The sequence below is a fragment of the Pezoporus flaviventris genome, unplaced genomic scaffold, assembly GCF_033815535.1.
Source record: "Pezoporus flaviventris isolate CSIRO_AGI_PZ_B2104156 unplaced genomic scaffold, CSIRO_AGI_Pfla_v1 ptg000013l, whole genome shotgun sequence".
Lineage (NCBI taxonomy): Eukaryota > Metazoa > Chordata > Aves > Psittaciformes > Psittacidae > Pezoporus > Pezoporus flaviventris.
Window position 1 is genome coordinate 20,339,728 of NW_026892561.1, and position 27,699 is coordinate 20,367,426.

Genomic DNA, 27,699 nt, shown 5'->3' on the forward strand with positions numbered 1-27,699 from the left:
AACACTCACACAAACCCAAACCAAGCAGAAAACCAAACAAATCAGTGCAAAGCGAACAAAACCAAAACCACCAAAGAATGTAACTGTAACTTGGTCGAACCAGGATTCATCTGATTTTGTCTGAATATTTTTATTTTTATTTTTTAGGTTGGTTGGTTTTGGCCAGCCGGCTTTGGGGATGCCTCAATATGTATGTTACTTCAGTCAAAGTTTGTTGTTAAAGGAAATGCAGCGTTTCTTGTGTAGTTTTTTTATTGAGGAATGAGTCTTCTGCTTCTAGTTCCTGTCAGCCACTACATAAAAAGTCTACTAAACGTAAATTCTTTTGTCTTCATTTTCACTGGTTTGTTTGGGTTTTTTTGTTTTTTTAATTTGTTCATTGATCAAGCTGAAACAGTGCTTACTGATATGTAAAAAATACAGATGGGGAACAAAACAAAAAATGCTTGATATTAACAAGTGTTTGTAAATAAGACTGCCATTTACACATATTCATTGTAGATGTGCATGCATCTCTTTTCAGGTTCCTGAGCAGCAGCCAATTACTTTATGTAGTGGAGCTGAAGATACCAAGCATTATGAGGAGGGCAAGAAATGTGTGGAAGAACTGGCACTGTACCTCAAACCACTCAGCAGCGCAAGAGGTAGTTCCTGCATTGTTTCATTTGAAAATGAAAGCTGGAAACAAGATGCAAAACAAACTAGCCAAATTATTAGTCTGTTTGTAAACTGGTTATAAACCTAGTTTAAAAATAAATTGAAACAAATTTCTTAAGCATTAAGATTATGTTTTCACAACAGAGGGGAATGGGGATCATGGAATTTAAAGGTGTCATGTCAAAATTAATACTGAGGAAAGGCTGAGGTGTTAGGCAGAGATATTTGGCTGTGCTGTAGTAAGTTGAGACAAACTTTGTAAACTGAGTTGACCTCTGTAGAGTAAGTAAAAGTCATTATTTTTTTTGTGGTCTCCTTTGCTTTGAGATAACTGTAGCAATGAAATTTGTTTGTAGAGGAGGATTAAACAGAAACAAGAAAATTACTGCATATAGGATATAGAAGAGAAATAAGTAATAATCTTTTTATTCAAGATCCATGCAAGAGCTGAGTCAATATGAGTAATTGTAATTCAGCAAAACTGTGCTGGGTTCAAGAGTATGGATTTCATCTATATTGCATATGGTGGACGTAGAAGATCTGTCAACCCAAGTAGTAGAGATGAGCATCATGGGTGTCAGGTTTTCAAAAATGAATTTTTACAAAAAACTGTCTCAAGCTTTTTCCAACCAGTACAGCGTGACCGCAGTATCACTCTGAGTAGAAATGGTCCAACAAACGAGCTCTGTGCTATTGAATGAACTCAGTATGACAGCCATATGTCTAGTGAGTCACTTGTTCTTTAACCTGGTTTAGTGGCTTCCAGCATGGTTGAGAAGCACAGGTTTTGCACATAATTAATCATCACCTAGATCAATTTGAACTCGCATGCATGCTCAGTTTGGCTTGGCCAAAGCAGTGGAGGTACCAAATACAGACAACAAACTGTCTTGTGAAAACAGACAAATGTCAAAGAAAGCAGTCATCTGTGAAGCTCATGAATATAGGGAAGGACTGAGATGACACCTGGGAAATCCGTATGGAAGGGTGCAAGACGGACTGCCAAAAATGGGGAAAGAATTCATTGGAGGCTGCACTTTCTGAGGAAGCCAAATCAGTGAATGACAGAACCTTAAACCTGTGGGAAAGCCAACTCCCAGGAACTGTTTGCTTTTAATGTTGAGTAAAATAAAAAAGACAAAAATGAACTTCTGAAATGGCTTCTCTAATGTTCCATTTAATAAAGTGGACTTTATTAAAGGAGAACTAGGTTTGTGCATCTACAGTACAATGGTTGAAGACTGGCGCAATAAGAGGAGATATGAGGTAGTTAATTATTACCTTTTTCTGCTTCACTTTGTTTCAAGGTGTGGGTCTTAACAGTACTACTCAGAGTGTGCTAAGTCGTCCCATGCAAAGGAAACTTGTGACATTAGTTCATTGCCAGCTAGTGGAGGAAGAAGGGCGAATCAGAGCTATGCGTGCAGCACGGTCACTTGGTGAAAGAACAGTCACAGAGCTCATTCTTCAGCATCAAAATCCTCAGCAGCTCTCTTCCAACCTCTGGGCTGCAGTGAGAGCCAGAGGGTGCCAATTCCTTGGACCAGGTAGGTAACTACTTCTATGCTAGAAGCGATTTAGAATTGAGGATTGATAAATGGGTGTCAAATTCCTGAGTGATTTGATTAGTCAGTGGCTTAATTTTTTTAATAGTAGGCCTTCAGAATTAATGATGTATCTCTTGGGCTGCTGTCATAGACTTTCTTGTATTTTTAGTTCTTTTGCAAGTATTTTATGAAGCATTATTCTAGTGATAAGATAAAATGGAAAGCAGTTTCTTGCTTATTGTTCTTTGACGAATAAGACCCTTCTGGAAAAACAAGGTTACTAGAAAAGACTGGACATGGCTTCCTTCATTTATAGCTGGTGTCCCACTTGTAGGGAGACAACTGTGCAGAAATCTTTCTTGGTCTTCTCTTATCCTTTGTGTCTTTTTCTTTACATCTCCCCTTCCCCACCAGCAATGCAAGAGGAGGCTTTAAAGCTAGTTCTCCTGGCTCTGGAAGATGGATCTGCTTTATCACGGAAGGTCTTGGTTCTCTTTGTGGTTCAGAGGCTAGAGCCGCGATTTCCTCAGGCTTCTAAAACTAGCATTGGGCATGTTGTCCAGCTTCTTTACAGAGCCTCATGCTTCAAGGTATGAAGATGATTCTGCTTGGAGATTTCATAATGCTGTGGAAACTGTTGTTTTTCAGTCTCAATTTTCATTGTCCTGTAACATTAAATGTACCTAAAAATATGCGTAGTTACAGAAAGTATTAATCATTAAATACCAGATGGGGACTTCTTTGGAGATACAGCTGCTCTTTGTCATTCAGTTCTTTGTTGTACAGCTATAATAGCTATGTAAGCTGAAATAGCAGCTTCAGACTGTAAAGCTTGACTGTCCAAGTTTAATAGACGCACATAATAGATAACCAACACTGTATGTAAGTCAACATAACTGTCTCTCTAGAAGAGGTGTAAAGCTGGAAAATCCCTGGTTCTGTTGAGTGGTGATGTAGTTAGAAACAAAGAAATAAGAGGTTCTTGGATATCAGAGTTGTATAAAGAGAATATAAGCTGCTTAATGCTCAGTTTAAATGTTGTGCACTTTTCGCTAAACAAGGAGAAAAATGCTTTGTTGCTGCTGATTGTACCCTCAAATAAAATTCTGCAATACAAACAAAATACCTTGACTGGAGAAGTAAAGTGTGGATACTGTCAAGTCATTTAGGAAGTGTGACACTTCAACCAGTGTCAGGGTTTCAGTAAATTATGTTTGGTATCCATTTCATAGAGGTTTTGGTTTATGAAGAAGGAATTTTAGTAGCAACTAGCATTCACTGCATAGTGTCATAGTTCGGTTTAGTTTGCGGGAGAAAGAACTTGCTGACTGAAGATTTCCCATGCTTTGGACTTTACATAATCTCTGCATACATAATCTCTGGATTATCCTGCTTAATCGTATTTGTATTTGGCTTGTTTCTTCCCACTAGGTGACAAAACGAGATGAGGATTCCTCCCTGATGCAACTGAAGGAGGAATTTCGGACTTACGAAGCTCTGAGAAGGGAACATGATTCCCAGATAGTTCAAATAGCCATGGAAGCAGGTTTACGCATTGCACCAGATCAGTGGTCCTCACTGTTATACGGAGACCAGTCTCACAAATCCCACATGCAGTCTATCATTGACAAGGTAAAGCCACCTAAAATCAGCCCAGTCTAACTTGTTTGCAGCTGTTGTAGATGTAAATGCTTGGGCACAATCTGTAAATCCACGCTACATGTGTACTTGCCTTACCTATTAATAATTTGCCCTCTTATTTCAGCCATACCAGGTTTTGAAGTAACTAGCATATATATTTGTAATCTCATTTCTTCTGCTGTCCTGCCACCTCTTTCAACGTTACCACTTTCTGCACATAGGAAGCCATAAAGGTTAGCTACACAGCTGAGCTATGGCATTCCTGAACAGCCAATAACTGCAAATTTAGTAGCAGAGATTAATGGTTCATGTTTCCAGGCAGAAAGGTAGTGCATAAACTGAAAAAAATAAAGGATTATTCAGCCCCCTGTCTATACCTGAAGTGTGAAAGAGAGGTAGAAGCACATTTCTTAAATGAAATTACTTGGCCTTTGGAAATGCCCAGGTGTCTTTTTGTTTAGAGGGAGCATAGGATAAATAGGCTTTTAAGATAGAAGACTGACATCTAAGTGCCTAAATTAGGTAAGGAAAATGGAACCTTGTTGAGATTGGTCTGCTGTATATTTATGCCTTTGTCTCCCTTTTCAGGTGTCCTGCCAGAAATCTCTGGAAGGATTTAGGCAGAATTAAAGGATTTTAAATACTGAAGTTGTGTGATGCTAGTAAATGGAACATTGCTAGTTGTCTTTGTCCTTCATCCAACTTACTCATTATTGTCTGCTCTACTCAGTTTAAAGCAGGGTGTAAACTCATCAGTTTGAAGATACTAGACTCTTCAGAAATCTAATTAAATGGTTTCTAATATTTATTTTTTTTCTGGGTGCCAGCACAACACAGAGGTTATATCATAAGAAATAATACCAGCCTTTATTTTGTCTATTTAAAGCTGTATTTTAACCTGCAGTGTCAAAGAACTGTGTGTCCTTAATACCAGAGAAGGAATTTAATAGAAATTGCTGACTGAAATGGGCTTATGTGAAACACATTTCACTCCAGTTTTGGAAGACAGCTCTTGTGAGCGTGTGGAGCAGCCTTCAGAAACCATAAGGATCAATTTGCCTGTAGAAAGTTAATTATTATAATTTTTTTAAGTTGCAGACCCCAGCCTCATTTGCACAGAGTGTTCAGGAATTAACTATTGCTCTTCAGAGGACTGGAGATCCAGCTAACCTGAATCGCCTTCGACCCCACTTAGAGCTCCTAGCAAATATCGATCCCAGTCCAGGTAAGTCTAGATGGTTTATAAAACCTCTTAGCGAGAGGAGCTTAACTCTCTTACAAGATTGGAACCTGTTCAGTAAGTTGAAGGAAGCATCCTCTGATTCATGATCTTAAGATTCTTGAGTGGTACTCATAATCAGCCTTAGAATGGCAGTAATCTGTGTGAGGAACTGAACTGTTCTGAAACTAAAATAGGTTCAAAAGTTTGACAGGAATAATTTTGCTACTCCCCTGAAAAAAAATTCCTTGTTTGATAGTGCTGGGTGAGCATAGATGAGGATGTTAAATACATGTAATCCTGTGAGGTTGCATGGTCTACACTTGATATTGGGCAATGCTAACTCGGGGTTCCCTGTCTTGCCTTCCTCCTTTTCCCCTTTCTTTGGTACGCATGCTGCTGTTTGAAACAAGGTTTGAAAAGAAACAGGAAGATAGATAGAACCACTGTTCTTAATGCAGAGCCTTAGCTGTCTGCTATACTCCAAGATAACTTTATCTCTCCAGTTCTTTACCAGAGCAAATAATTTGTTTACAAATCAGGGAAAGCCTTCAAGAAACCACTACCCGATGAAGGGTTTCTATTAACTTATCTAATATTTTTGTCTTTGTTTCAGGAATTCTGTGTGTTAGTTTTTAATCAAAGGTCTCTAGCCTTCAAACATTGTGCTTGGAAGGCTCTCTTAGAAACAGCCTAAAATCATAAGGCATCTTCTCTGTAAATTATTTTGGATTCCAAAGTAGAACTTTGATAGTTTGAATAGACAGAAGCTGGGCAAAAAATTGAATCTAGTAAAAAAAAGATGTGTTATCACAGGGATTTTAGTATTTTTCTTGTTAATATGTAATTCTGAAAAGGTGTGAAAGTCTGGACTTAGATTTTATTTCCCCATTACATTGTCTCCAACTTAAGATGTTGATAGAGGAGAGAAAAATTGAAATTTTGAAAAAGTCAGCAGCACTGTGAGGATGGATCACCTGATGGAGAGGAAGGGGCGGAATGGGGAGTGCTGTGGCAGAAATTTTCGTTTATACCTGTTATTAATAATTGATTTTAAAAATTCTGTCAGAATAGCATGAAGGCTTAAACTGTGGCTTCGGGAGAATAACAGTTGTAGTTTTTCGTTTCTGTTTGTTTAAACAAGAAAAAAATTTTTACCCTTCAAATAAGGACCAGTTGTACTTCACAGGTAACAGAGATGTAGTACTTTCTACCCAGATCTTTAACAAGTCAAGGTTAAAACTGTGTGTGTACTGTAAATTTGTTAGCTGAGACTGATACATAAATTAGAATCACTAATAGCCTCACTCTGTTCCAGTAGGCAAGTCTGATCTTGATGTTTCTCTTGCTGTTTTGTTTCTTCCTTGCTGTTCTATAGATACACTGAAGTTCCTCTGGAACAACTTAGTCCTTCTAAAGAGAATAGAATGTAATTATACTAAAGATGTTGAAAGGCACTCTGAGGTCCTGTGTTTTTGCAGCAGTGTGTAGGCACACGATGGGAGTGTCATCTGCTGGAACAGATTTAACGATTAGAAAAGTAAATTGGTTAGAAGAACAAGTGCCCCTGTAGTTTAAGACTGCAGTTTATTCACACTGCTGTGTGTTAGATGGTGGTCTGTTTCATAGATTTGCTTGTGACATTTTTTCATGTGAGAGGCATCAATTTCTGTTGTTCTTCAGTGACTGTGCTTGCAAGATCTAGGCCAGTGGTGGTATTTGAACAAGAATGACTTTACCTACAAGAGTCTGAATGTGAAGAGGGATTTTCAGCCTGGTTTATTTTGTTGGGTTTTGTGGGATTTTTTGTTTTGATTTTTGTTGGGCTGGTGTTGATCAGTTGGTTATGAGATTGCTTTTTTGTGTGTGTGTGTGGTTTTGGGGGTTGGTGTTTGGTTTTTTTTTCTGTGGGGGTTGTTCTTTGCCTTTCATTATAATGTGGAGTTTGTACAGTGCATTTACTCTGGAGTTCTTGTGAGGTATGAAAGTTCTGGTGGAAGGAAATAATTTGACATGCTAATAATAGTTTTGCTGCCTCATTTGGTATTTGGTGTGGTTCAATCTTGAGTCTACAGGTAGCTTTATCATTTAAGTGGTACATATCCCTAAATTAGTGCTGAATGCTTTTTATCTCATTACATGTTTTTGATAAAATCTTTTTGATCTCTTTGTACCTGGTTTTGGAAAATCCTGTTGACTTTTTATGTTCTCTCTTTGCTGTCAATGCAATAGATGCTCCACCTCCAACATGGGAACAACTGGAAAATGGACTGGTTGCTGTGAGGACTGTGGTTCATGGCTTAGTTGATTATATTCAGAATCACAGCAAGAAAGGAACAGATCAGCAACAGGTAAAAGCTAAATGGTTTAGGAAGTGTTTTCCCCTGAACATTACTGGCTGTGTTCAATAGTAGGTGTTTCCTAATGTCATCTGGAGAGATTTGTTTTGACAAAGGAGCTGATTAGAAACATTACTGCTGAATATTATCAAAAAAGTAAACAAAGGGGGGTGGGGAAGAAAACAAAACCAAAAATAAATCGAGACAAGGTACCCCCCAGTACATGCTGCATTAATTTGCACAGCTCACTAGGATGAAAAGACAATAGTCTGATCCAGTTGCAAGCTTAGGGGGATGAATAAACAACTCTCCTGACCAGAGGATGGGGAAGAGAAGCCAGGGTGCATTAGAACTATGATCTGTGGGAATTTTCTTGGGTTTGTTTTGACATGACACATTTCAGCCAGATGGCTGTGTGTTAAGGAAATTATTCTTAAACTTTCTCATACCTTAATGGTCTGTAAAACAAAGATTTGGGAAGACTTCATATAAAGGTGTAGTCCAAATTTCTGAAACAGCTTCTTTTGTTTCAGAAACAAAACAATGATGCCATATATGTATATTAGCCTATATCAGAGTTATCTTACCACATGTTCCTTTGATCTCATTTCATTGTATAGCTAAGTTGATCTCAATGCTAACTGCTGCTGAGACTGTTGCCTGGCACATATTAACACTCCCTCCCTTGCTTTGGCACTGTTCCTCTTGGAGAGCTAGTTCAGGGAGCCCAACTAGTAGAAAGTTTACATCTGCCAAAAAAAAAGCAGCAAAATTATAGTGAATTATTTATGCTAGCTTACCTTTTTGCATTCACTGGAATGTGCAATAAGCACTGTTAACCAGCAAAAGGGAAAGCAGTAGGAATACACAAGTGGAAATCAGGGTGGGAAAAACAGTGAGGGGTTTTGTTCTGCTCAGACCGTTGCTGAGACCTGGTACATGCTGTGCCACTTGGAAGGGACCCCAGAACCTCCCAAGTGGGAAAGGGGCCATCTGTTGACTATTGCACGGAGTTTTGCTGGCTGGCAGTAGTGGCCAGTATAAGTCTGTGCAGCTTATGTACTCCCTTCCTAAATCCTCTTCTCACTGCAGTAGATGGGAGGAAAGAAAAGAATCACTTTTCAAATGGCTTCTTACAGATTTACATCTTTTGGCTGAGTTTTTCAGAAAGCAATAGTTGACTTTTCCCTTGGTGAAAACTCTGATAGGGAATTTCTGCCTCAGATTTAATTCTGCCACAAAAACTTTATGGACTCAAATGTCTTTGAGACTGCCGCTGGCATTCTGTCAGAGTTTATATAGAGACTGGCAAATAAGCATTCATGCAGAGAGCAGGATTGCAGTAGGTCATTGTTTCTTGGAAAACTTAACTGAAGAGAGGTACAGAAAACTGCCTATACCCTGTTGAGCTGTGTATCAGTGAGATTGCATCCTCAGCTGTTGATGGAAATAATCATTGTAGATAGTGAAGGGATTTATTTTTTTTTAGTCCAAAGGGAGGGGTGAAAGGGAATTCAACGAAAAGTAACTCTGAGATACTCAGAGTAACTCTCTGATAAAGATACTCAGAAAAGTGCTGTCTTGAGCTAACAAAAATCAAAGGAAAAGCAACTGACCAGATTGTATTTTTTATAAACTGCCACAGAGCTTCATGAATATTTGGTAATTTCTGATTAAGCATGGTGTTTTGGTTTTTGGTTTTTTTTTTTTCAGCTTATATTGGTTTTGTCCACTTAAGTGGGTCCTGAAACATACAGCTGTGTTCCAATTAAGCTTCTGTAAGGAATTTGAATTAAAATGTTTTAAAAACCTCGTACTGACTTAGTTGTCAAAGTATCTGCTCTTGAATCTGTTAGTTCTGTTGAAGACCCAGACACAAATACTGCTCCAGTCATTTACTTCACCATAGGTATTTCTGGAACATTTAAATTTAAGGAATTATCAATAGTTAAACATTGTGCCTTTAATAAGAGGATACATTCAGCTCTTGGTGAAGCACACTTATATTTGGATATTTCACCTGGTTTCTTTAACCTTGTCAGCCTCCTCAGCACAGCAAGTACAAGACATACATGTGCAGAGACATGAAACAGAGAGGAGGATGCCCTCGGGGGGCCAGCTGCACCTTTGCGCATTCACAGGAGGAGCTAGAAAAGTAAGTGTACCTCTCACAGTAGAAATCAATCCAGTTTTTGCTTCATTTTAGAGTTATTTATCATATCTAGGAATGTTGAGAGGAAGCATAACTTGCCTGTTACATTAGCAGGAAATTAAATTAAAAACTCCTAACAGTCTTCTCAGGTTTTTGAACTGTTCTTAAGTATAGAATATTTTGCTTTGTTCAACATTAATGCATCTCTGAAAGTTTGACGGTTATGCAGGTGTTATTTGAGATTTTGGAGGTGGACTGTTTTTCCTAAGTGTGACTAAACATGCTGTTTGACTGCATCCATCGTGGTCACTTATTTGTGTGTACTTCTCATCTTGCCTTTATATTCAGTCAGGTTGCTGGCAGTTTTCCAGATGTAGGAGTTCTCTTGTTCTTCTGTGCTGCTAGGGCTATCCAAAAAGCTAAAAATGCACATCACAAGTTTTTTTTTGGCAACAGCTTTTCTTTGAAACTTCTTGACAGATTGCACATGCAGTAACCTCAGTGATTAAATCTGTTGTTGAAGAGTTAAAAAATGGTGGTCATACAAAACCTGCAGTGAATAAGCTACATTCAAGAGCAGGCCACAGCTGTTCTGAAGATAATTTTAATTATTTTTTAAAGTAAAATGGATTATTTAAGATTTAAAATATATAGTATTTATCTCTTTTATGCAGCATGTGTTACTTGTTACATGGTTTGGGGTTAAAAGAATTTGCATCTTTCAAAGAAAATAATCAGAAGAAAACTCCAAAGTTTGGAAATGGTATACAGGCTTTTTCCACTCCATAGTCTAAAGCTTGAAGCATTAATATGGCAGTTCACTGTATAGCCAGCATGCAGTGCATAAGCAAAACAGGAAGAAAAACAGAGCAGAGCATGTGGTGTTAGAATGACAAAGGCAGTTATTCATATTAACAGAGAATAGGACTTTGATACTTGTGTTCTGCAGAAACAGTTGGGATTTTTCCCCTTTTGTCATGGTGTTTAAAAAATGGAGACTGGTACTGCTGGTTTGGATGGTTAACAAGGGTGGTGAGTCAGTATTAGTACCTCTGAACTAACCATGTGCATCAAGGAGGACTGTTTGTCAGCTTTGTGGATGTAAGAGGCTTTTTTTTTTTTTTAATCCAGACTGGCTTGTATTATGTGGTTGTGTAACTCTGAGTTCCAGTTCTTCCTTGTACCTTTTATCTTTGCTTAATTTCTTTGAGTAGATACTGCATTAGTGTTCTTCCTTTTTAAAAATGTTTAGTATGAATAATATGAATTGCTGTTGCTATGTAGTAGTTCCTCTGTGTGTGTCTCATTATATACAGCTTCACATTTGCAGGAAGGTTATGGAGAGCTATGTGGTAGTGTCTTGGATATCAAGTTATAATTTTGACTGTTTAAACAGCAGCTCATTCCCCCCTTGGCAAAGGAAAAAGACCCAGTGTGCATAAGCAAGCATTACATTTTTAGATTGGTTTTGTGTCCTGCATGTGTAGAGACAGCAACAAAAATTCTTTGGAAAAATTGAGAGAGCAGCCCTTTAAATTTATATATAAGTATTTTTAAGTAATTTATCATGGAGGGTGCTACATAAACTCTTCCTGTCACCTTTGATTGAAAGGGTGTCTATACACATGCACCTGTATCTCTTGATCATACTGTTTTGTTCTAGCTGAATGAATGGGCAGGGGTGGCCAGTCCTCATCTCGCAAGTTGTGTGCAAGCCTTCCAGGGAGTCAGGAGCCGTAAGACACTGTGCCTCTAAGACACCTAATGGGATGAGGATGTCCAGAAGTATATGGTGTAGAGAACATGGCAGTGGCTTCTCAGTGTCCTTCTGCTGCCTTGCACACTTGCTTGAGTGATTTGAATGTTGAGCAGGATATCAAAGTAGAGCTGTGAGCTCAGACTAAGGAGTTCACTTTCACTCACCTCCATGTGTCCAGCTGACTTGCACAGCTGACATGAGATGCCAGAACAACTTCTGAGCAGCATATGTTAGGAAAGCTGTAGTCTGTCCATACTTAAGTGCTTTTACTGTGGTGATAGCTCGTTTACTCCCTTTAAATACATTCTGAATTATGTCCACTGTCAACACTTTGTAGCTTGAATTTATAGTTTGATTATGTGGGTAAAGATTAATTCAACCAAGAGAAAGTTATTAAGGTGGCTAGAAGATAATCAATGAACTAATAAGACAAACAGCTCAAATGTATGTAGCAAGATTATACTTTGACTCCATACTCAGTCACATCTAAAAACCAAAATAACCACAACAGAAACACACAACAATGAAAAAATTTTTGCCTCTGTTGCATTGCTGTTAATGCTGTACATGTGGGCAAACACAAACATTATCTGAAGATGGAGTAATAGAGTATAAAGGCCCCCTTTTTCTACAGTAATATGTACCTTCCTAGTCTGTATTACCATCTCACTTTGCTAGAAATGGAAGTGCTGTCTTCAACCCTGTAGAAGAAACAGCGTCTTACTGTGCAATACAAGCAGCAGGAGCACTCAGGCCTACAAATGTGCCCTGCCACTTATGTTCTGATACCTAAACTAATGGCAGGATGTTTAGTGGAGGACATTCGACTCTGGAATTTGCTCTCTTTGTTGCTCCAGTACTGTCAGTCTGCTGATTTTGTGGAATGTTTGTTCAGCCTTTCATGAGAAGCAGTTAGATTTTTGTAGTTACAGCGTGTTCATAGAAGTGTTTATCTCTGCAGTTGCTTACCAAATGAAGCAAACGGTATAAGCTGTGTATTGGTAAAGTAACATAAATTTTAAAAACTATGCTTTAAAAGATACCATGTGGCAATGAACACTTGGCTTATTGTTGGGCAAATGGTGCAAAAGGGAATCTTCATCTTCTGTCACTTGAATTTTCCGCTGTTAATTTTGTATCTGAATAAAATGAACTTGAATAGTCTGTGATCCTTATTCTGAAGCTTCTGTTACTGTAGGTAGTATTATGTGATGTTTGGGTTTGGTTTTCTTCTGTACAATTGAAATGCATATATGCACAGGATGTAAGACTGTAACCTTGCTGTGTGAAGTGTCTGTGAACTCTTGGTGTACTTGCTATTAAAAATCCATCCTTGTTCTGATTGAAACTGCTAGGAACAGTTCAAATAGCAGTGAAGTTGTAGTCTAACAGATGCTCTCACAAGGCCTTAGGAAACTTGACTTAAAACTTGAAGCTTTTGGTAGTATGTCTGTTCAAAAAAAAAATTTGAAAATGGATCTCTATTCTTTTGTTTCAATTTTTGATATATGGCTTCTTTTCTCTGAAGATTCCGTAAAATGAACAAGCGTTTGGTTCCCAGAAGACCCCTGAGTGCCTCCCTCGGCCAGCTAAATGAGGTGGGCCTGCCTTCAGGAGCTATCCTCTCAGAGGAAGGGGGAGTGGAATTGCCCAATAGGAAAACTTCTGCTCTGCCAAATGGAATTGTATCAACAGGCAGCACAGTGACGCAACTTATTTCTCGAGGGACTGACTCCAGTTATGAAACGGCTCTGAAACCAGGGAAGATGGACCATCTGAGTAGCAGTGCCCCTGGATCCCCTCCTGACTTGTACGGGTCTTTCTAACTGTTGTTTGAAGTGTCATCTGTGTAAATATGCAGTAGAAACAAACTCATTTTCTAGAAAAGAAACAGAACAAGATTTTTCTTTCAGTCTTGTGGTGATTTTTTTGTTTTCGTTTGTTTTTGTTTTGTTTGTTTTTTTGTTTGCTTTTAAGTGATTAAAAAGTAGAGTAGAAAATTAAAGCTAAAATGAAACTGTTTTACTTCACTGTTTGCTTATATTTTAATTAGAGAAGGTGATGTAAGCCTTCAGCAGGTGGAGGATAGACTGGCTTATAGTACAGTGTGTTATATCAGGCCTTAATAAGCAGTGCCATCTTTGTACTTTTTAGGATGGAATCTGTTCCCAAGAGCTCTATTTCTGCCTTACCAGTGAACCCTCATCCTGTGCCTGCTCGGGCACCAACAGATCTGCCTTCGGTGTCAGTCACCAAGCAGTTGCAAATGGTACCACGAGGGTCTCAGTTGTATAATACTCAGCAAGCAGATATGTTTTATCAGGATCCTAGGGGAACTGCCCCACCATTTGAGCCAGCACCCTACCAACAAGGTAAGTTTAAGACCAAGCTCTCTATCTTTCATCTTCATACTGATTTTACTCTTTCTTCCCACTCTCTCGTGTTTCTAAGCCTTCAAGTTGAGTCTTACCTGTTATGCGGATTGTAGGCACTAATGTGGTGATGACATAATAAAATGGAAATCAGCAGGCTTTTTATGCCTTGACTGAGGATGTCCATGCAGTTGAAAACAGAGGTGTATACCCATCCAGTGTAGCAACTCCTTCTTTTCTTTCAGTTCTTCCTAACTAGGCTGGATTAGGAGTCTAATATGGTAAATTTTAATTCAGTTTGTCTCGGGGAAAATGGAAATTGAGTTTAACCAGCAGAGGGGGTTATGCCTGAGGAGTAAAAGTACTTACGTCCTTAATGAAAAGTGTGTATTTCAGAAGTGTCTGCATATGTATGTGATGGGTAGAGATAAGTGATACTGGAGAAGGGTGTTGCACACCCTTACACAATGTAAGATTGGAGAGAGAAATTACATAAAGTGAAGTCAATGTGAAGGAAAAATAAGGAATGAAAGACTGAAAGAAATGAAAAAAAGAAGAAAAAGCCTTAAAAGAGAAGGGGGGCAGGGGAGCACCACAGTTTTTCAGAAGGTTGCAGAGTATTTTGAAGGTGGGGGGAGAGCTTACATTTGATTTTTGTGTGCAAATTAAGACCTGAGCTGCCTATGAAACTTGATGCCTGTGTTGATGATGATGTGCATGTGTTCGTGCTTGTTTTTAATTATCAAGAGATCCCAGACAGTTTCCTAAAATCTTCATGTAACTAAGGGGTGTGTTCTTAGAAGCTTTCTTCTTAGTTCTTTGAAGTGATTCACAGTATGAAATTTCTTTCTGCTGTTCAAGAGGTAGAACAAATCTTTAGGTAAATTGTAATTAATCCACGTTCCTCTACACAGGCAATGGCTCTGATATTTTGGGACAAATTGAATTTCAGTTGCATGGATGCGGATGTACAGGCTAAACTTCAGTTTGCTTTTTAAGTCTTATCTAGCTAAAAGCATTTATGCCAATCTGCAGGTACATTCTAATGAGTTACTTGTTTGGCATGCTAGCAGGACTGCGATAGACTCGGTTTTACCACCTTTTCTCTAGCTGGTGTAAGCTTTATGCCTTGCTGGTATCTTTTTTAGGTAATTGAACCCTGTCACTTGAGCTTTGTATCATGTTTTGCTTTTCTGTGGCTAGTTTTTTAGTAGAAATACCAGTTAGACAGTGGGCAAACAACAAATGTGAATTAATTTATACCCTTATCTTCATGATACTTGTAGACTGGAGTATTTGAAACAATTCTGTTTTGTGGTCAACTGTGATAATCACTTTATCTCATTTGTGGATTTGTTTTTGTATTCCTCTTGCCTTCTTTCAGGAGTTTACTATCCCACTCAGTCGATGTCTCGCTTTGTCCGACCTCCTCCATCAGTTCCTGAACCTGGTCCACCTTATTTAGACCATTACCCACCCTACCTTCAGGATCGTGTGGTGAGCCCACAGTACACACAGCCGCAGCAGTATCCTCCTATGGGACAACCCATATACCCACCTCACTACGACAGTCGTCGTGTATATCCCCCTGTCCAGCCATATCAACGAGAGGAGGTTGTCCGAGGAAGCCCTGTACCCATTGAAATTCCACAAGCAGCTGTACCCTCCTACATACCTGAATCAAGAGACAGATACCAGCAAACAGAGGGTTATTGCCCAGTGACTCCACATCTAGGTCAGATCAGACCTTCATGCCACAGGGTATGAGGTTTATATCACAATTTCATAGTTGTTTAAGAGAGAAACTATGAACTACTTGAGAATTTGAACATTTTTGTAGTAAGATGGTGGGGTTTATAAGGAATTAGAAGTTTGATCTTTAAGAAGGGGTAGGTTTGACAAAGCTAATTAAAAACTGGAAGGCAGGTTGCTACTTAGTGCTCAAAGTAAGTAGCAAACTTAGTTTTCAAAGTAGAAAAGCATTGTAATTACCTAGGAAGTCTGCTATGGTCCTGACTTCCCCAACAGAGATTAGACTGGAGAAAGCTGTCATCTTTGTAGTGCAGATTAAATACAGTGTGTGGAAGTGGTCTTGTGTGCATTCTTATACTGCTCATATGTGACTGGACCTCCTCTGTGCCTAAATAAGTATTCAAACTTGCATCCTGTGATAAAGGAGCTGAAGCTTCTGCTCTTCTAAATTCTCTCTACTTTAAGACTTCCTAGAAGTGTACAAACAAAAAGAAGTATCTTGGTAAATCATCAGCTGGAATAGAGTCCTGAACAGTTGGATTTACGTAGCTGTCATTCATTTTGGAGGCTCTGAATTGCATTGCTGAGTCCAGGAAGCATTTTTACATAGTTTATAGATTTCAGGTTTGAGTTTGTCACATTTTTTGGGATGTTTGATTCTGTTGCAAAATGAATGATTAATGTAAACTAACTGTGAATAGGTTATGATCTGGAGAGTTCTATCGCTTTCCCCCCATATAACTGAAATGGGGACCTGCCATGCTGGAACATGTTTCAATGGAAACTTTGCCAAGTTGGAACACAGATTCATGTTGAACTACCTGTGAGTTAAAAGTTTGACAGGATTAAAGTTGGATCACTGGGTTAGTTGAGTATCTAATCAGTTCCAGGCAAAATAACGTTCTCTGCTTTTGGGGTGTATGGCTAGCGTAGGAACATGTATGTGATACTGTCTGTTCATTGTAGAAGTATCTGGTTGCCCTATTTTGTTTGGATAAAAAATATTTTTTAAATTACTAGTTTTGTGCATTAATGCTTCAAACTTTGTAATGTATTTCAAGTTTTTAATTTATTTCTCTCTTCACGTCAGCCTCATCCTAGCCTGGATGAACTTCATCGGCGAAGGAAAGAGATCATGGCCCAGCTAGAAGAGAGGAAGGTGATTTCTCCACCTCCTTTTGCACCATCACCAACCTTGCCTCATCCTTTTCATTCAGAGGAGGTAAGCATATTTTGACAAAAATATAACTTGCTAGCATATTTGGAAAATACTTTGGCGTTTGTGTGTTGGTAGGTGAAGACAACAAAGTTAGAACAGTACAGTGCCGGGGGAGGAGATTTTGTATTCTGGGTGGGAAGCCCTTATGGTGTGTTCTCTATTTTCTCAGCTAGCTGTTATTTCTCTGATCTGCTGCTTATCCTGTGCTATCTGCCTTTGGTGCAACCAAAAGAAGTAGCTTTGAACCTTTATTAATTGAAGTAGTCTTCACAGTTACTGGACTTCTTCATTTGCTGTTGACATGTTTATAGTTAAGTAACAGCTTGATGGAGGTTTATTTTTTAACCAAGCTCAAAATACCACTCTCATACTGGCCAAGTGACCAGTCAGCACAGGGAGTGTAGCCTGGTGATCAGAATTTCATGCATTTCATGCTTGCTGTGGCCCAATTCCAAATGGTGATGTACTGATTAAAAAATAATCCTGGTAGTTTTTCAAGCTCATTGCTGTTGACCTAAGTACTGGTGGCTGTGAAACTGCTTCTTCCCTTCGCTTACAGAACCAGATTTTTGTTTTTGTGCAGTACTTAGATGAAGATCTGAAGGTAGCTGGGAAATACAAAGGAAATGACTACAGCCAATACTCTCCTTGGTCCTGTGACACCATCGGCTCCTACATTGGAACCAAAGACGCAAAACCCAAAGATGCTGTGGCAGCAAGGAGTGTGGAGATGGCGGTATGTAGGGACTGGGGGAACACAGAAGCAAAGTTGATACAGTTGTGGGTTTGGAGGGACTCTTTTCATTTGCTTTCCAGGATGACCGGAGTGCTTGTATTTTAAGCTCAAAAGTGCACTGCACATTTGCAGGTGTGCAGAGTGCTTTGTTTTCAAAGGTACAAATAGTCCTACATCTTTGTAGCTGTTTTAAAATTCTGGATATAGATGCAGGTTTACAACTCTAAAGCCATGGATAGCAAGAGATACTTTGCCGTGATTCTTTATGCTTACTTGAAATCCAAAATTACTTTCTACTGGCAGCTTGTTAATTAAACATGTTCATCTGTTGCTTTCTGTCAGAGGGAGGTGCTGTAACTTGTGCTATTAAATCCTTTTAAGGTAATTATTTCTACTGGTCTTACTAGTTTTTACTTGAAAGACTCTATGATCTGTGACCACGTGAATACCCAAACTTGCATGAAGCATTTGGGAAGCCTAGTTGTAACATAATACTAAGCTGATTCTTTTTGAGGGCAATTTCTAGCTCTGTTCTGTGTTTATTCAGTCATTCACTGAAGCTGTGGTTGTCTGGCTGTGATCTTATTCTGTACTGCTGCAGTTTTGCTAAGCCAGTGTTGCAAAAAAAAAAAAAGCCATTACTGGACTCATGAATGTAGAAGAGAATAAATAGGATTCTGAAATACCACCACTATTTGGTTTCTTACTAGCGTTTAAGCATCACTCTACAGCTAGAAATAGGCTGGTAGAATAGGCAGACTAGTTTAAGGATGAAGGAAATAGAAAATACAGCTGAGACTTACTATACTGGTGTACCGATTTGTACAAGCACTGTGATTTTTCTCATTTCTGATTAAGTTTGACTGCCTCTTCCATATCTTGTCTAGAACGTAGATAGTAAAGGCATGCGTGACCAGCGATTAGACATGCAACGAAGAGCAGCAGAGACTGGTGATGATGACCTTATTCCATTTGGAGACCGACCAACTGTGTCGAGATTTGGGGCTATTTCTCGTACTTCCAAAGCCATGTATCAGAATTCTGGTCCCATCCAGGCCATGGCAGTTCAGGGAGCTAACACCAAATCTATCATTTCAGGTATGATGATCTACACTTGGATTTTGCTGTCGCTGCTTTCTTTAGTGCTACTAGTATAATTCAAGTTGAAGACAGCCCCTGTAAGCTTGTTTCATAGAAAAATAGGTGAGATATATGTCATGCCACTAAAAACAACTCTAGGTAAGGCTACACTGAGAAGCCTGAAGAAAAAGGCTGTCACTTCCTGCTGCAAGGGCAGGTTTGTGCACACCTAGTGTATGTGTTGGTGATTTCTTCTTGCTTTTTGGAAAAAGTTACTTTGTTCTGCTGATCCTGCTGAGATGAGGTTTATTTTAAGTCTGTTGCAGTAGAATCCAGAAACTTACTGCTTTCCCAAAGATAAAATGCAAAACCATCATAACAAAGTACTCTACTGCATTCCTACTTTATCGGTGGTTGCTGCTGAAGCTTAATGCAGGCATTGCTTTGTGCACTGTTAGGCAAGGCAAATAAAGTCGGAATAGTTTATTTTCTACACATCTATTTTCTAATCACATGTAATGTGGCTGTATGTCTTGCTCCAGAAGATGATCTCTCTCTTGAGGTGAATTGAAGAAGAAACATTAGGCTTCCTCACTTTTAGCAGCCTGGCCTTTCTGATTATTCTTTAATGTCTGTTCAGTTCTGTGTGTAGGCTGAACTACTTAAAGGATAGTTTTGTAGTAATGCAACGTGTTTTTATTTCTGTTTGTTGCCAGACTACAGTCCTTATGGAACTCATGGTGGCTGGGGAGGCTCTCCATATTCTCCTCATCAAAATATACCTTCTCAGGGACGTTTCAATGACAGGTAGGACTGCTTTGGTTTTTTTTTTGCCTTTGTGTAATGTTATTTTATTTTTTCTGTGCCCGCTGAATGAAGCTTTTTCTTAGAAATCTCCTTATTTTTGCTTTTCTGATCCCAAAGGGAGAGACTGTCCATGTCAGATGTGGCTGGTCATGGGAAACAGTTGCCCTCAGCTGAAAGAGAGCAGCAGCTGCGCATGGAGCTGCAGCAAGTAGACCACCAGATTAGCCAGCAGACACAAATGCGAGGACTAGAGGTTGGTACCAATGGTTGGAAGAGTGATGAGGGGTAGTATGGAGAGAGATGAAGCTTTTCATTAGTTGATCTTTCTGGGACTGTAATGATATTCAGTAACAATACTTAATTCTGTGATGCCACGCATCAAAACTAGGGTAAGAGTGTAAAGCACTCTGCTTAGCAACAGAAATATCCCTGCGCTTCATGTGCAAATCAACACCATACTTGAATCAACTCTCTGTACTCATTTACTGCTTTCATGCTCTCTGCTTACTGACCCTCTCTGTTCATCTGTATACTCAGAGGCGAACCTGTGCTGCAGATACCTATTTTTCTTGGCTTTACTGCCCTTGATAATGTCTGATTTTGATGTACACAAAGCAGTGACCTTCATCTGTTTCATGTTTGGCTTTGTGTTGTACCTGTTTCTTCCTAAATAGCACAAACCACAAGATCAAAAAATACAGATACTTAGCTTGAGAAATTAAGCATAATGTTTTACATCTCCACTCTTAAAAAAAATACAGTCACTAGTAACATGAGAAAAGATGGCAGTCTGCATTTAAAAAAGAATGAGTTGAAATCTTTGTGTTTTGTGAAAAACAGAAGGTAGAAATGTTAAAGCATAAGGAAAGAATTTTTTTTAGGAAAGCTTTAGTTACTTTTTTTTTTTTTAAGTCGCAGCAGCAGTTACAAATAGTACTGCATTTGCAGTTACTTCAAACATAACTTATGTTCTTGTGCACTTATTTGGGAACAAGAGGAGAAAGTGTTTTAAATCTTGCATGTCTGCCATAATAGAGAGTATTGGAAAACTGCAAAACTTGTAAATGGCACGCCTCTCCTGCTCATTATTAATGCGATTGTGTCAGTGTTAAGTCCTACACAGTTGAGTTTTGAGCTTTGATTCTATCATAATTTGAATTTGTCAGAACTAATCAGTTATTTTGAGTGACAACAGCTTTCAGTTTCCCTTCTGTTCAAAGCTGCAAGCAGATATTTGAAATCCAGGAGACTTAGAATCATAGAATTGTAGAATAGTTAGGGTTGGAAAGGACCTTAAGATCATCAAGTTCCAACCCCCTTGCCATGGGCAGAGACACCTCACACTAAACTGTGTCACCCAAGTCTCTGTCCAGCCTGGCCTTAGACACCGCCAGGGATGGAGCGTTCACAACTTCCCTGGGCAGCCCGTTCCAGTGCCTCACCACCTTTATTGATTTACCTGTTCCAAAGTTGTAGCAATCACTCAGAGTGATTCGATCAGTCATTCAATCAGAACATGAAGAACTAGATTATTTTGTTTGCTTCTCAAATGAATGAGCATTTCTACTTAAGACCAGCCAGATGTTTGGTTGTGCAGGGTAGGAGATAGTATCTTTAAATGCAGACTGCACACTTAGAGTTGATTTCCAGGGACTGGCAGGTTTTTGGAGTGGCAAACATGACTACTGCTTTTACTTGGCTGCTAGTAACTTGCAACTTCTGAATGACTGTACCTGTCCCCCTCTCTTCCTGTCCTTCCTCATTTGGGTCAGTAGAGAGCTATGTATTTGATATCCACATCTCTCAAGATTTTTTATATTATTTGGTAATATAATTCTGGCTCCACTGTAGAATTTCAGATATGCTATTGTAAATTAAAACAGCAGATTTGTTTATTTGCTGTTACATTTTGCTCAACAAATAGCTCGTGAGCGTATTCCTTTTATTCTTGCGTAATCCTAGTTTTGAGAAGGGATCTGTGTATAGGAAAAATCCCTGGAAATTTATTATACTAAAAGGTGTTTAACGCTGCTTGTTTAAAAGTGAAAAGATTTGTCTTTGTGTAAAAAATGTTTAAATTTGTGTTAGAAGCTATTTCAAGTGGGACCTTGTTAAGTATGGCAAGAGAAGGCCTTGGTTTTGCAAATAAGCAATAATCTAGAATTACAGCCTAGAGCTCTTCCTGTGCTTGGTGTGTTGTGTGCTCAGTTGTGTATATGCTTGGCTTTATGCATTTAGGCTGTTAGTAACAGGCTGCTGTTGCAGAGGGAGACGACTACCCTGGCAGGCCAACCACAGCCCCCACCGCCACCTTCCAAGTGGCCTGGGATGATCTCAAGTGAACAGCTGAGCTTGGAGCTACACCAGGTGGAAAGGGAAATTGGGAAGAGAACCCGTGAGCTGAGCATGGTGAGTGCCATGGGGGTGGGAAGCAAAGAGGTGGAGACACATGTAGCTGACTGCAGCCCTTTCACTGTGGCGAAAAGGCTCTTGGCTGGATGACCACAGCTGGAGCCATCCACCTCGTTCTTCACCTCTTCATTCTTCAGAACCTCCTGAGAAGTTATTAGATGATTCTTTACAAGGAATTTTAAATCTAGCCTCTTCAAATGGCAACAAAACAGAATATTTTAAAAATAAGTGTGGCAATAAATGTGTTAAAAACTGTGAATTGTCTCCAAGGTCACTGTGCCATGAGTTAGACTGTTTTAACATAGAAAACTTCTACAGGTGCAGACTAGTGCTCAGAAGTCTGTGTGCTGTTACAGTCTGTGGTCTTTGTTTGTTGCTTACAAGAATTGTCCCTTCCTTTTGGAAAATACTGTGTCCTGAGAAGAAGAGCATTATCTTACTGAGTCTGTTTCTTGCCTCATGGCTTTTTGTGAGTTATGTTGTGTGACTTCAATTTACAGGTCTTCATTATAGGTCCTAAAGGATGAAGTCTCTTCTTTTAACATAATGTTAAGGAATTTTTCTTTTTTCCTTTTTTTAAAGGAGAGCCAGTCTTCACTGGATATAAAAAACAAACTGGGCACCACTAAACAGACAGAAAATGGACAATTAGAACCGCAAAGCAAGGTTCCGGCTGAGGACCTTGCACTGACATTCAGGTAATGTGGGTCTTCAACTTTCATTTGTGTATCAGAAGAAGGACTTAATCAGGGTCACCGTCTGGTACATGAATAACATCCCCTGCCTCACACTAGCTCTGACGTGGAAGCATCTACTAGGAGAAGATTACACAAACCAATTTTTTTATAGTGTAAGCATGAACTGAGGGCTATTTCAGCTGATGAGTAGGGGAGTGGAAAGACAATGACAATTAATTCAGCAGAAGTATTGCTGCATTGGTAAGACCAGAAGTCCATGTAGTCAATGTTGGATGATTTATAGGGAGGAGCAGGAAGTAAACAGCCATAAAAGAAACTTTATCTGCTGGTTTAGTTTCAAATAAATGTTGGAAATGAAAGGGAAGTTATTCCATTTTTCTACAATTTGTTAATTGGATGTTGTCTAGGAAGGCATGTAACTTTTGAAACAGAGTTCACTTTTATTTGCAGGCAGTAATCTTTAGCTGTGTAGGTACTGGGATTGATTTCAGTTCACATTTGGTAGTCCACTGAAATAAGATGTTGGCTGCTAATGCTGGATATCTATACAACAAACATTTTCAGATGGCTGCAAACATCTGTGTGTATTCAAACTAATACTTCAAAGAGAAAAGCTCAGATGTTTCTCTGAGTTTACATAAATTCACCTGAGCAATTTGGAATCTGGATAGTTACTCAGAAAGTGTATTTAGAAAACTTGGACCTCTCAGTTGCTTATGAAGTCTGCACTTTCTTCTTATAACCAGTTCTTGTGGTCTGTGCTTCACCATTAGATTGAGGCCTCCGGAGCATAAAATAATTTTTCCATATGAAACTCTGAAAGTAATAAAATCGAAACAACTTTTTTTTTTTCATTAAAAAAAATCCAGCTAAATTAAATATTCTGGAATGCGTGCATTGTATGGATTGATACTGTGCACTTTCTGGCATATACTGAAATATTTGAAAAATATAAATTATCTAGAACCCTGAAAATATGTAGTCTTGTTTGTTTTTAAATTAGTCTTACCTTAGTTCTTCCTTTTCTGCTATCTGCAGCATCCCAGACAACCTGTTTGCTGTAGAGAGCAAGTCTTCACATGTTTACATACGTTCACAATGCTGTTCATATTGATGCTGCAGCAACAAATATTTTGAGTCCTTTTACTTAAATGAAAAATGTTATTAATTGCTTCCTTCCCTCCCCCTTTCTCCTCAACTTTCTTTCAGCAGTGATGTTCCAAATGGATCAGCTTTGACACAAGAGAACATTGGCCTCCTGTCAAACAAGACAGCATCTCTCAGCCTGTCGGAGGACCCAGAGGGAGGAGGAGACAACCATGACTCCCAGAGAGCGGGAGTTACACCCACATCTGCTCCATGAAGTGAGGCCAGCATACCCCAGAGTTTATTTTGCTGGGGTGTTCATAGCTTCAGTCACGTTTTTTATAGGGGTGATTGGAGAAACCCAGGAGCAACAGCAGTAGCAGAGCAGCAGGTCCAGAGGCAATGTGCACAAACACAACTACTAGAAACAAATCCTGCACATAGTTCACATTAACGCATTTTTTAATTAAAAAAAAATGAAAATTAGCAGTATCTGCAAGCAATTCAAATTAAATTTGTTTTTGTTCTGTGAATGAACTTTATTTTAATAACTTTGGACGCCTTGAATCCCAGGGCTTAAAAAAAAAGATATTATATATATACTCTGTTTGATTAATTGTATGATCTTAATGAAGTAGGTTTTTTTCTTTTATTTTGGTATTATTACATAACCAGTGCATAATTCCTTATCACCTTTAATTTCTCAACAACTAAAACACCCTGGCTGCTTCCTTGTGTGGTTTAAGGATAAACAAGGAATAAGGGTTGGAGAGTAGCTGTGAATTGCAGTTTCAAAAGATGTGCAGCAAGCATCATTCTTAAAACGGTTCCTCCTATTGTGGTTAGGAGCTGAACACAAGCTTATGCAAGACTTTTACTTAAATTACTTAGGTTTAAACTATAAGTGACAGAATCTTTGCGGTGCAGCAGGTGTGGTCCTTACTGTGTGTCCCAGCGCAGCATGTGTAATAAAACAGGATAACGAAATAAGTGTCTTAACATTTTATTTGAAGGTTGCTTGCCTTCTATTTTGTTGGGACTGAAGAGGTCAGCAGAATGCAGACCAGTCTACTACAGCATTGTTACTTCTGAAGCTGGCTGGCTGGGGTTTGTGGTAGACAGACTTAACTAAAGCCTCTCTGCCTGAAGTCTCTCTAACTAAAGTCTTCACAACAATGAAGGTTGTGCAGCTGTGACCAGGGCAGAATCTCAGGAAACAGGAAGTAGAGAGCACATAAGGTTATATGGTTGTTGGAAGGATGTTAACTGCTGATGAGCTGGTGAACTTATTTGGTCCAGTGTTTGCCATTCTGTTTGGGTTTGGATTCCAAATCCCACATACCCCCTTTTCTCACTTATGCCTTTAAAACAAGCTTACCCGAAGTCCATATTATTAAGCTGATGCAGAAAGACTTAGTGACCTCTGCCTTTTGAAACCCATCTTTCATGTATGCCTCCTTCTCAGGAACTCTTGTCTTTGGGTTGTTTTTATTTATTGCTATTTTATTATTAAAATATTTTCTCTATAGCCTGATTATTTTTTTCCCTTTTGTTCAGTGATACATCAGTTATTTAATTGTAATGCTGTTGTGAGGGCCTTTTACTGGAGGAGATCAGCATCATTGCCATCAATGATGAGCACAAATCAATCTTCAAATAGAATGGAGGGGGATTTTTTTTTAACTTAAAAATCCTGTGTGTATTAGAATTTGACACCTGTGAATCAATCTGCATCTTGTCTGCCACTGCTGCATTGAATCCTTCCTAGATTACCCCTTCACAGGGGAAAAAATGCATCAAAATGACCACTTAAGGCGCAGCACAGATCCTGTCAGAAGTTGTGAAAAGTGAACTTCGTGTAATAGATCTAGTGTGCTACCTCCAAGATGATGCTTTGTAAGCTTAAGTTGGAGAAACAGTAAGCCTTTGTAGATGTTTTCTTTAAAAGTTAAAGAAATCAAGAGATTTTGGTTTTGCTGCACATTTTTTTAATCTTTCAACATGCACTGCATTGGGACCCTGTACTCAAAGAATCCCATGGAGAATGATTCAAGTGCTGCTCCCTCTGTATCTTGGCCTGTTCTTGGTTTTTCTTTCTGGATTAAACTACTAAATCAGAAAGCACTGGTTATGTAATAAATTACTGCATTGCTTTGGTTGGGTAAAGCAAGAGTTAATAAATTTTCTTCGTTTTTAGGTTTTTGTCCTTAACTCCTCCTGAGGTCATAGCAACCTTGGGCTAAGCTTTGCATTCATCATACTGTTAAATAAAACAAAATGGGGGGGAGGGGAGGGGATACAGTCCCACTATTGCCTACCAGTAGGAGAGTCCAAACAGAAGACTCTTTTGAGTAGCAATTATTTAATTTGCCCAGTCAAGGCACCGCGTTTATATACTATTTCACATTGAATTTGATTATGCCCTACAGACCTGGCTGGTCAAGGATTTGATACACATATTGGCTTGGGATTCGAGCTTTCTTTTTTATTTAAATAAAAATTTATATGTAAATATATATATATACATATATACATAGTTATATCTGTATATATATTGGGTATGTTTTAAGAATTTTTTCGCATGAGCGCAGCTGTTGTGATCAAATGTCTGGGAGGTAGAAGCACTGAATGAAAATAAAAGCATTTTCCAGCGCACACACCCACACTTTCCATATGTCTTCACACGGGCTTATTTCACTCTCAGTTGAACCTTGGCCTCTTGATTGCCAAATAGTTTTGAAGCTTGCTTTTTCTATTTTTTTTTTTTTTCCTTCTAACCCCTCTGAACTTTTGGCAACAAATTATCTTTGTACTAGAATAGTTCCATCTACACCTTGTCCCCATCCATCCGTGTCTCCTGCTTGAGGCCAGGCATTGCAACTGCTCCACTTTGAGCAGAACTAGGATGGTGCAGTTCTAAGCCTATCAGGTCTGTTTCTCCTTTCTCTGCTCTGGCCATGGTGATGATTAACATGTTCCCCTGGCAGCCTGCTTACAAGTCAGATGACGCAGGCACCCATGCTCTCTTCCATCCTTTAGTGTGGAGCACCACCATCAGGTTAGTCTTTTCATTTTTAATTAGTCTGTTCTTCCTGCTGTGTCTTTATTAACACAGAGAGCTTATTTTAGTTCAGATAATTAGTGCAGTATTCTAATCTAGGAGGACAAGCCCAGGATGTACATTTTCGACTGCAGTAATTTTTGATGTAAAATGAATTTTTGAAGACAGTTACATGTTTGAATCTACAAATTCGTCTTCAACACTAGAAAGAAAATCTGCAGGGGCAAAAAACTTTTCACCTTTTATTTATTACCTGTGCCAGTTAGTTTCCTTGCCAGGTTAGGGATTAATTTTTTCTCCACTTCCGCTCCTGAGAGGATTTATGCAGCAAGAGCTATTCAGATTGCTGGCCTACATAGGGTGAATACTTCTAAAACCTGTGGATTAGAAGAGAGATCTTACTGTTGTTTTTTTCCCCTTTATCCAGCTCTCCATTCTGTACTTTGTGCACAGTGTCCTTGTCATCAGTGTATCCAGGTGAATGCCCTGTTTGCCCAGTATTATAGTTTGGCTTGTTAAAGTTTAATACCTAACAGTATTGATTTTTGGCTTTGTTTTTTCCCATCCTCCTCTTAGCCATTTTATGCTTTTTTGCAGAAGTTTAGTTGACTAAACAAGTCAAACAGCAAAATGCAGTGCATGCTTTTATGTCTTTTCAGGAAGCTCTCTCTAAAATGTACCCTTTGTGGAAAAGCATGCTAGTAGAATTGGGGGGACAGATAGCTCTATGTATAATGGAAACATTGATGGTTACAGTAAATGAGCAGGTAATGAGAATTTCTGCAATAACTATCCTGCTACATGCATGTCTATAGCCATTTTCCTAGTTGTCCATCTCAGTAAAATTGGTCTCATTTAGAAAGTGGTTTAGTTCCTTCTACCTGGGTGAGAAGAAACAGTATTATTAATGGTATTAGGGCACTACTTCATCATTTGGTAGGTAGGTTAAATTTTCCCTGGCAAGTAGACAGTTTTGAACCATCACTGATACCTGGGTTTCAGCCTCAGCATGGGCAAACCCCCCCCCCCCCCCCCCAGAACAGGAAGCTTTAAGTGTTAGGTTAAGCTATAGTATGTCAGTGATTCAGGCGGTGTAGAAATTGTTTATTCTGTAGTGTTATTTTCCTTTTTCTGTCAACATCTGTTCATTTCCTACAACCTA

The 27,699-nt window shown here is 38.9% G+C and overlaps 1 protein-coding gene across 6 annotated transcripts in view; it reads left to right on the forward strand.

Annotated features, from left to right (window-relative positions):
- Positions 1-27,699, forward strand: part of RC3H1 (ring finger and CCCH-type domains 1) — an 80,639-nt gene that overhangs the window by 36,618 nt on the left and 16,322 nt on the right. The window contains exons 3-20 of one of the 6 annotated variants that reach the window (XM_061452091.1): positions 524-644; positions 1,965-2,204; positions 2,619-2,794; positions 3,636-3,836; positions 4,938-5,070; positions 7,297-7,415; positions 9,446-9,558; positions 12,843-13,124; positions 13,469-13,686; positions 15,071-15,447; positions 16,529-16,660; positions 17,241-17,393; positions 18,281-18,491; positions 19,190-19,280; positions 19,398-19,533; positions 21,519-21,689; positions 22,275-22,390; positions 23,600-25,992. In XM_061452091.1, the coding sequence (XP_061308075.1) occupies positions 524-644; positions 1,965-2,204; positions 2,619-2,794; positions 3,636-3,836; positions 4,938-5,070; positions 7,297-7,415; positions 9,446-9,558; positions 12,843-13,124; positions 13,469-13,686; positions 15,071-15,447; positions 16,529-16,660; positions 17,241-17,393; positions 18,281-18,491; positions 19,190-19,280; positions 19,398-19,533; positions 21,519-21,689; positions 22,275-22,390; positions 23,600-23,753 (3,144 nt within the window). In that variant the 3' untranslated portion in view covers positions 23,754-25,992. Of the gene's footprint in view, positions 1-523; positions 645-1,964; positions 2,205-2,618; positions 2,795-3,635; positions 3,837-4,937; positions 5,071-7,296; positions 7,416-9,445; positions 9,559-12,842; positions 13,125-13,468; positions 13,687-15,070; positions 15,448-16,528; positions 16,661-17,222; positions 17,394-18,280; positions 18,492-19,189; positions 19,281-19,397; positions 19,534-21,518; positions 21,690-22,274; positions 22,391-23,599; positions 26,535-27,699 lie in introns of those variants that run through there. The other 5 variants (XM_061452093.1, XM_061452092.1, XM_061452095.1 and 2 more) reach the window with 5 other exon arrangements.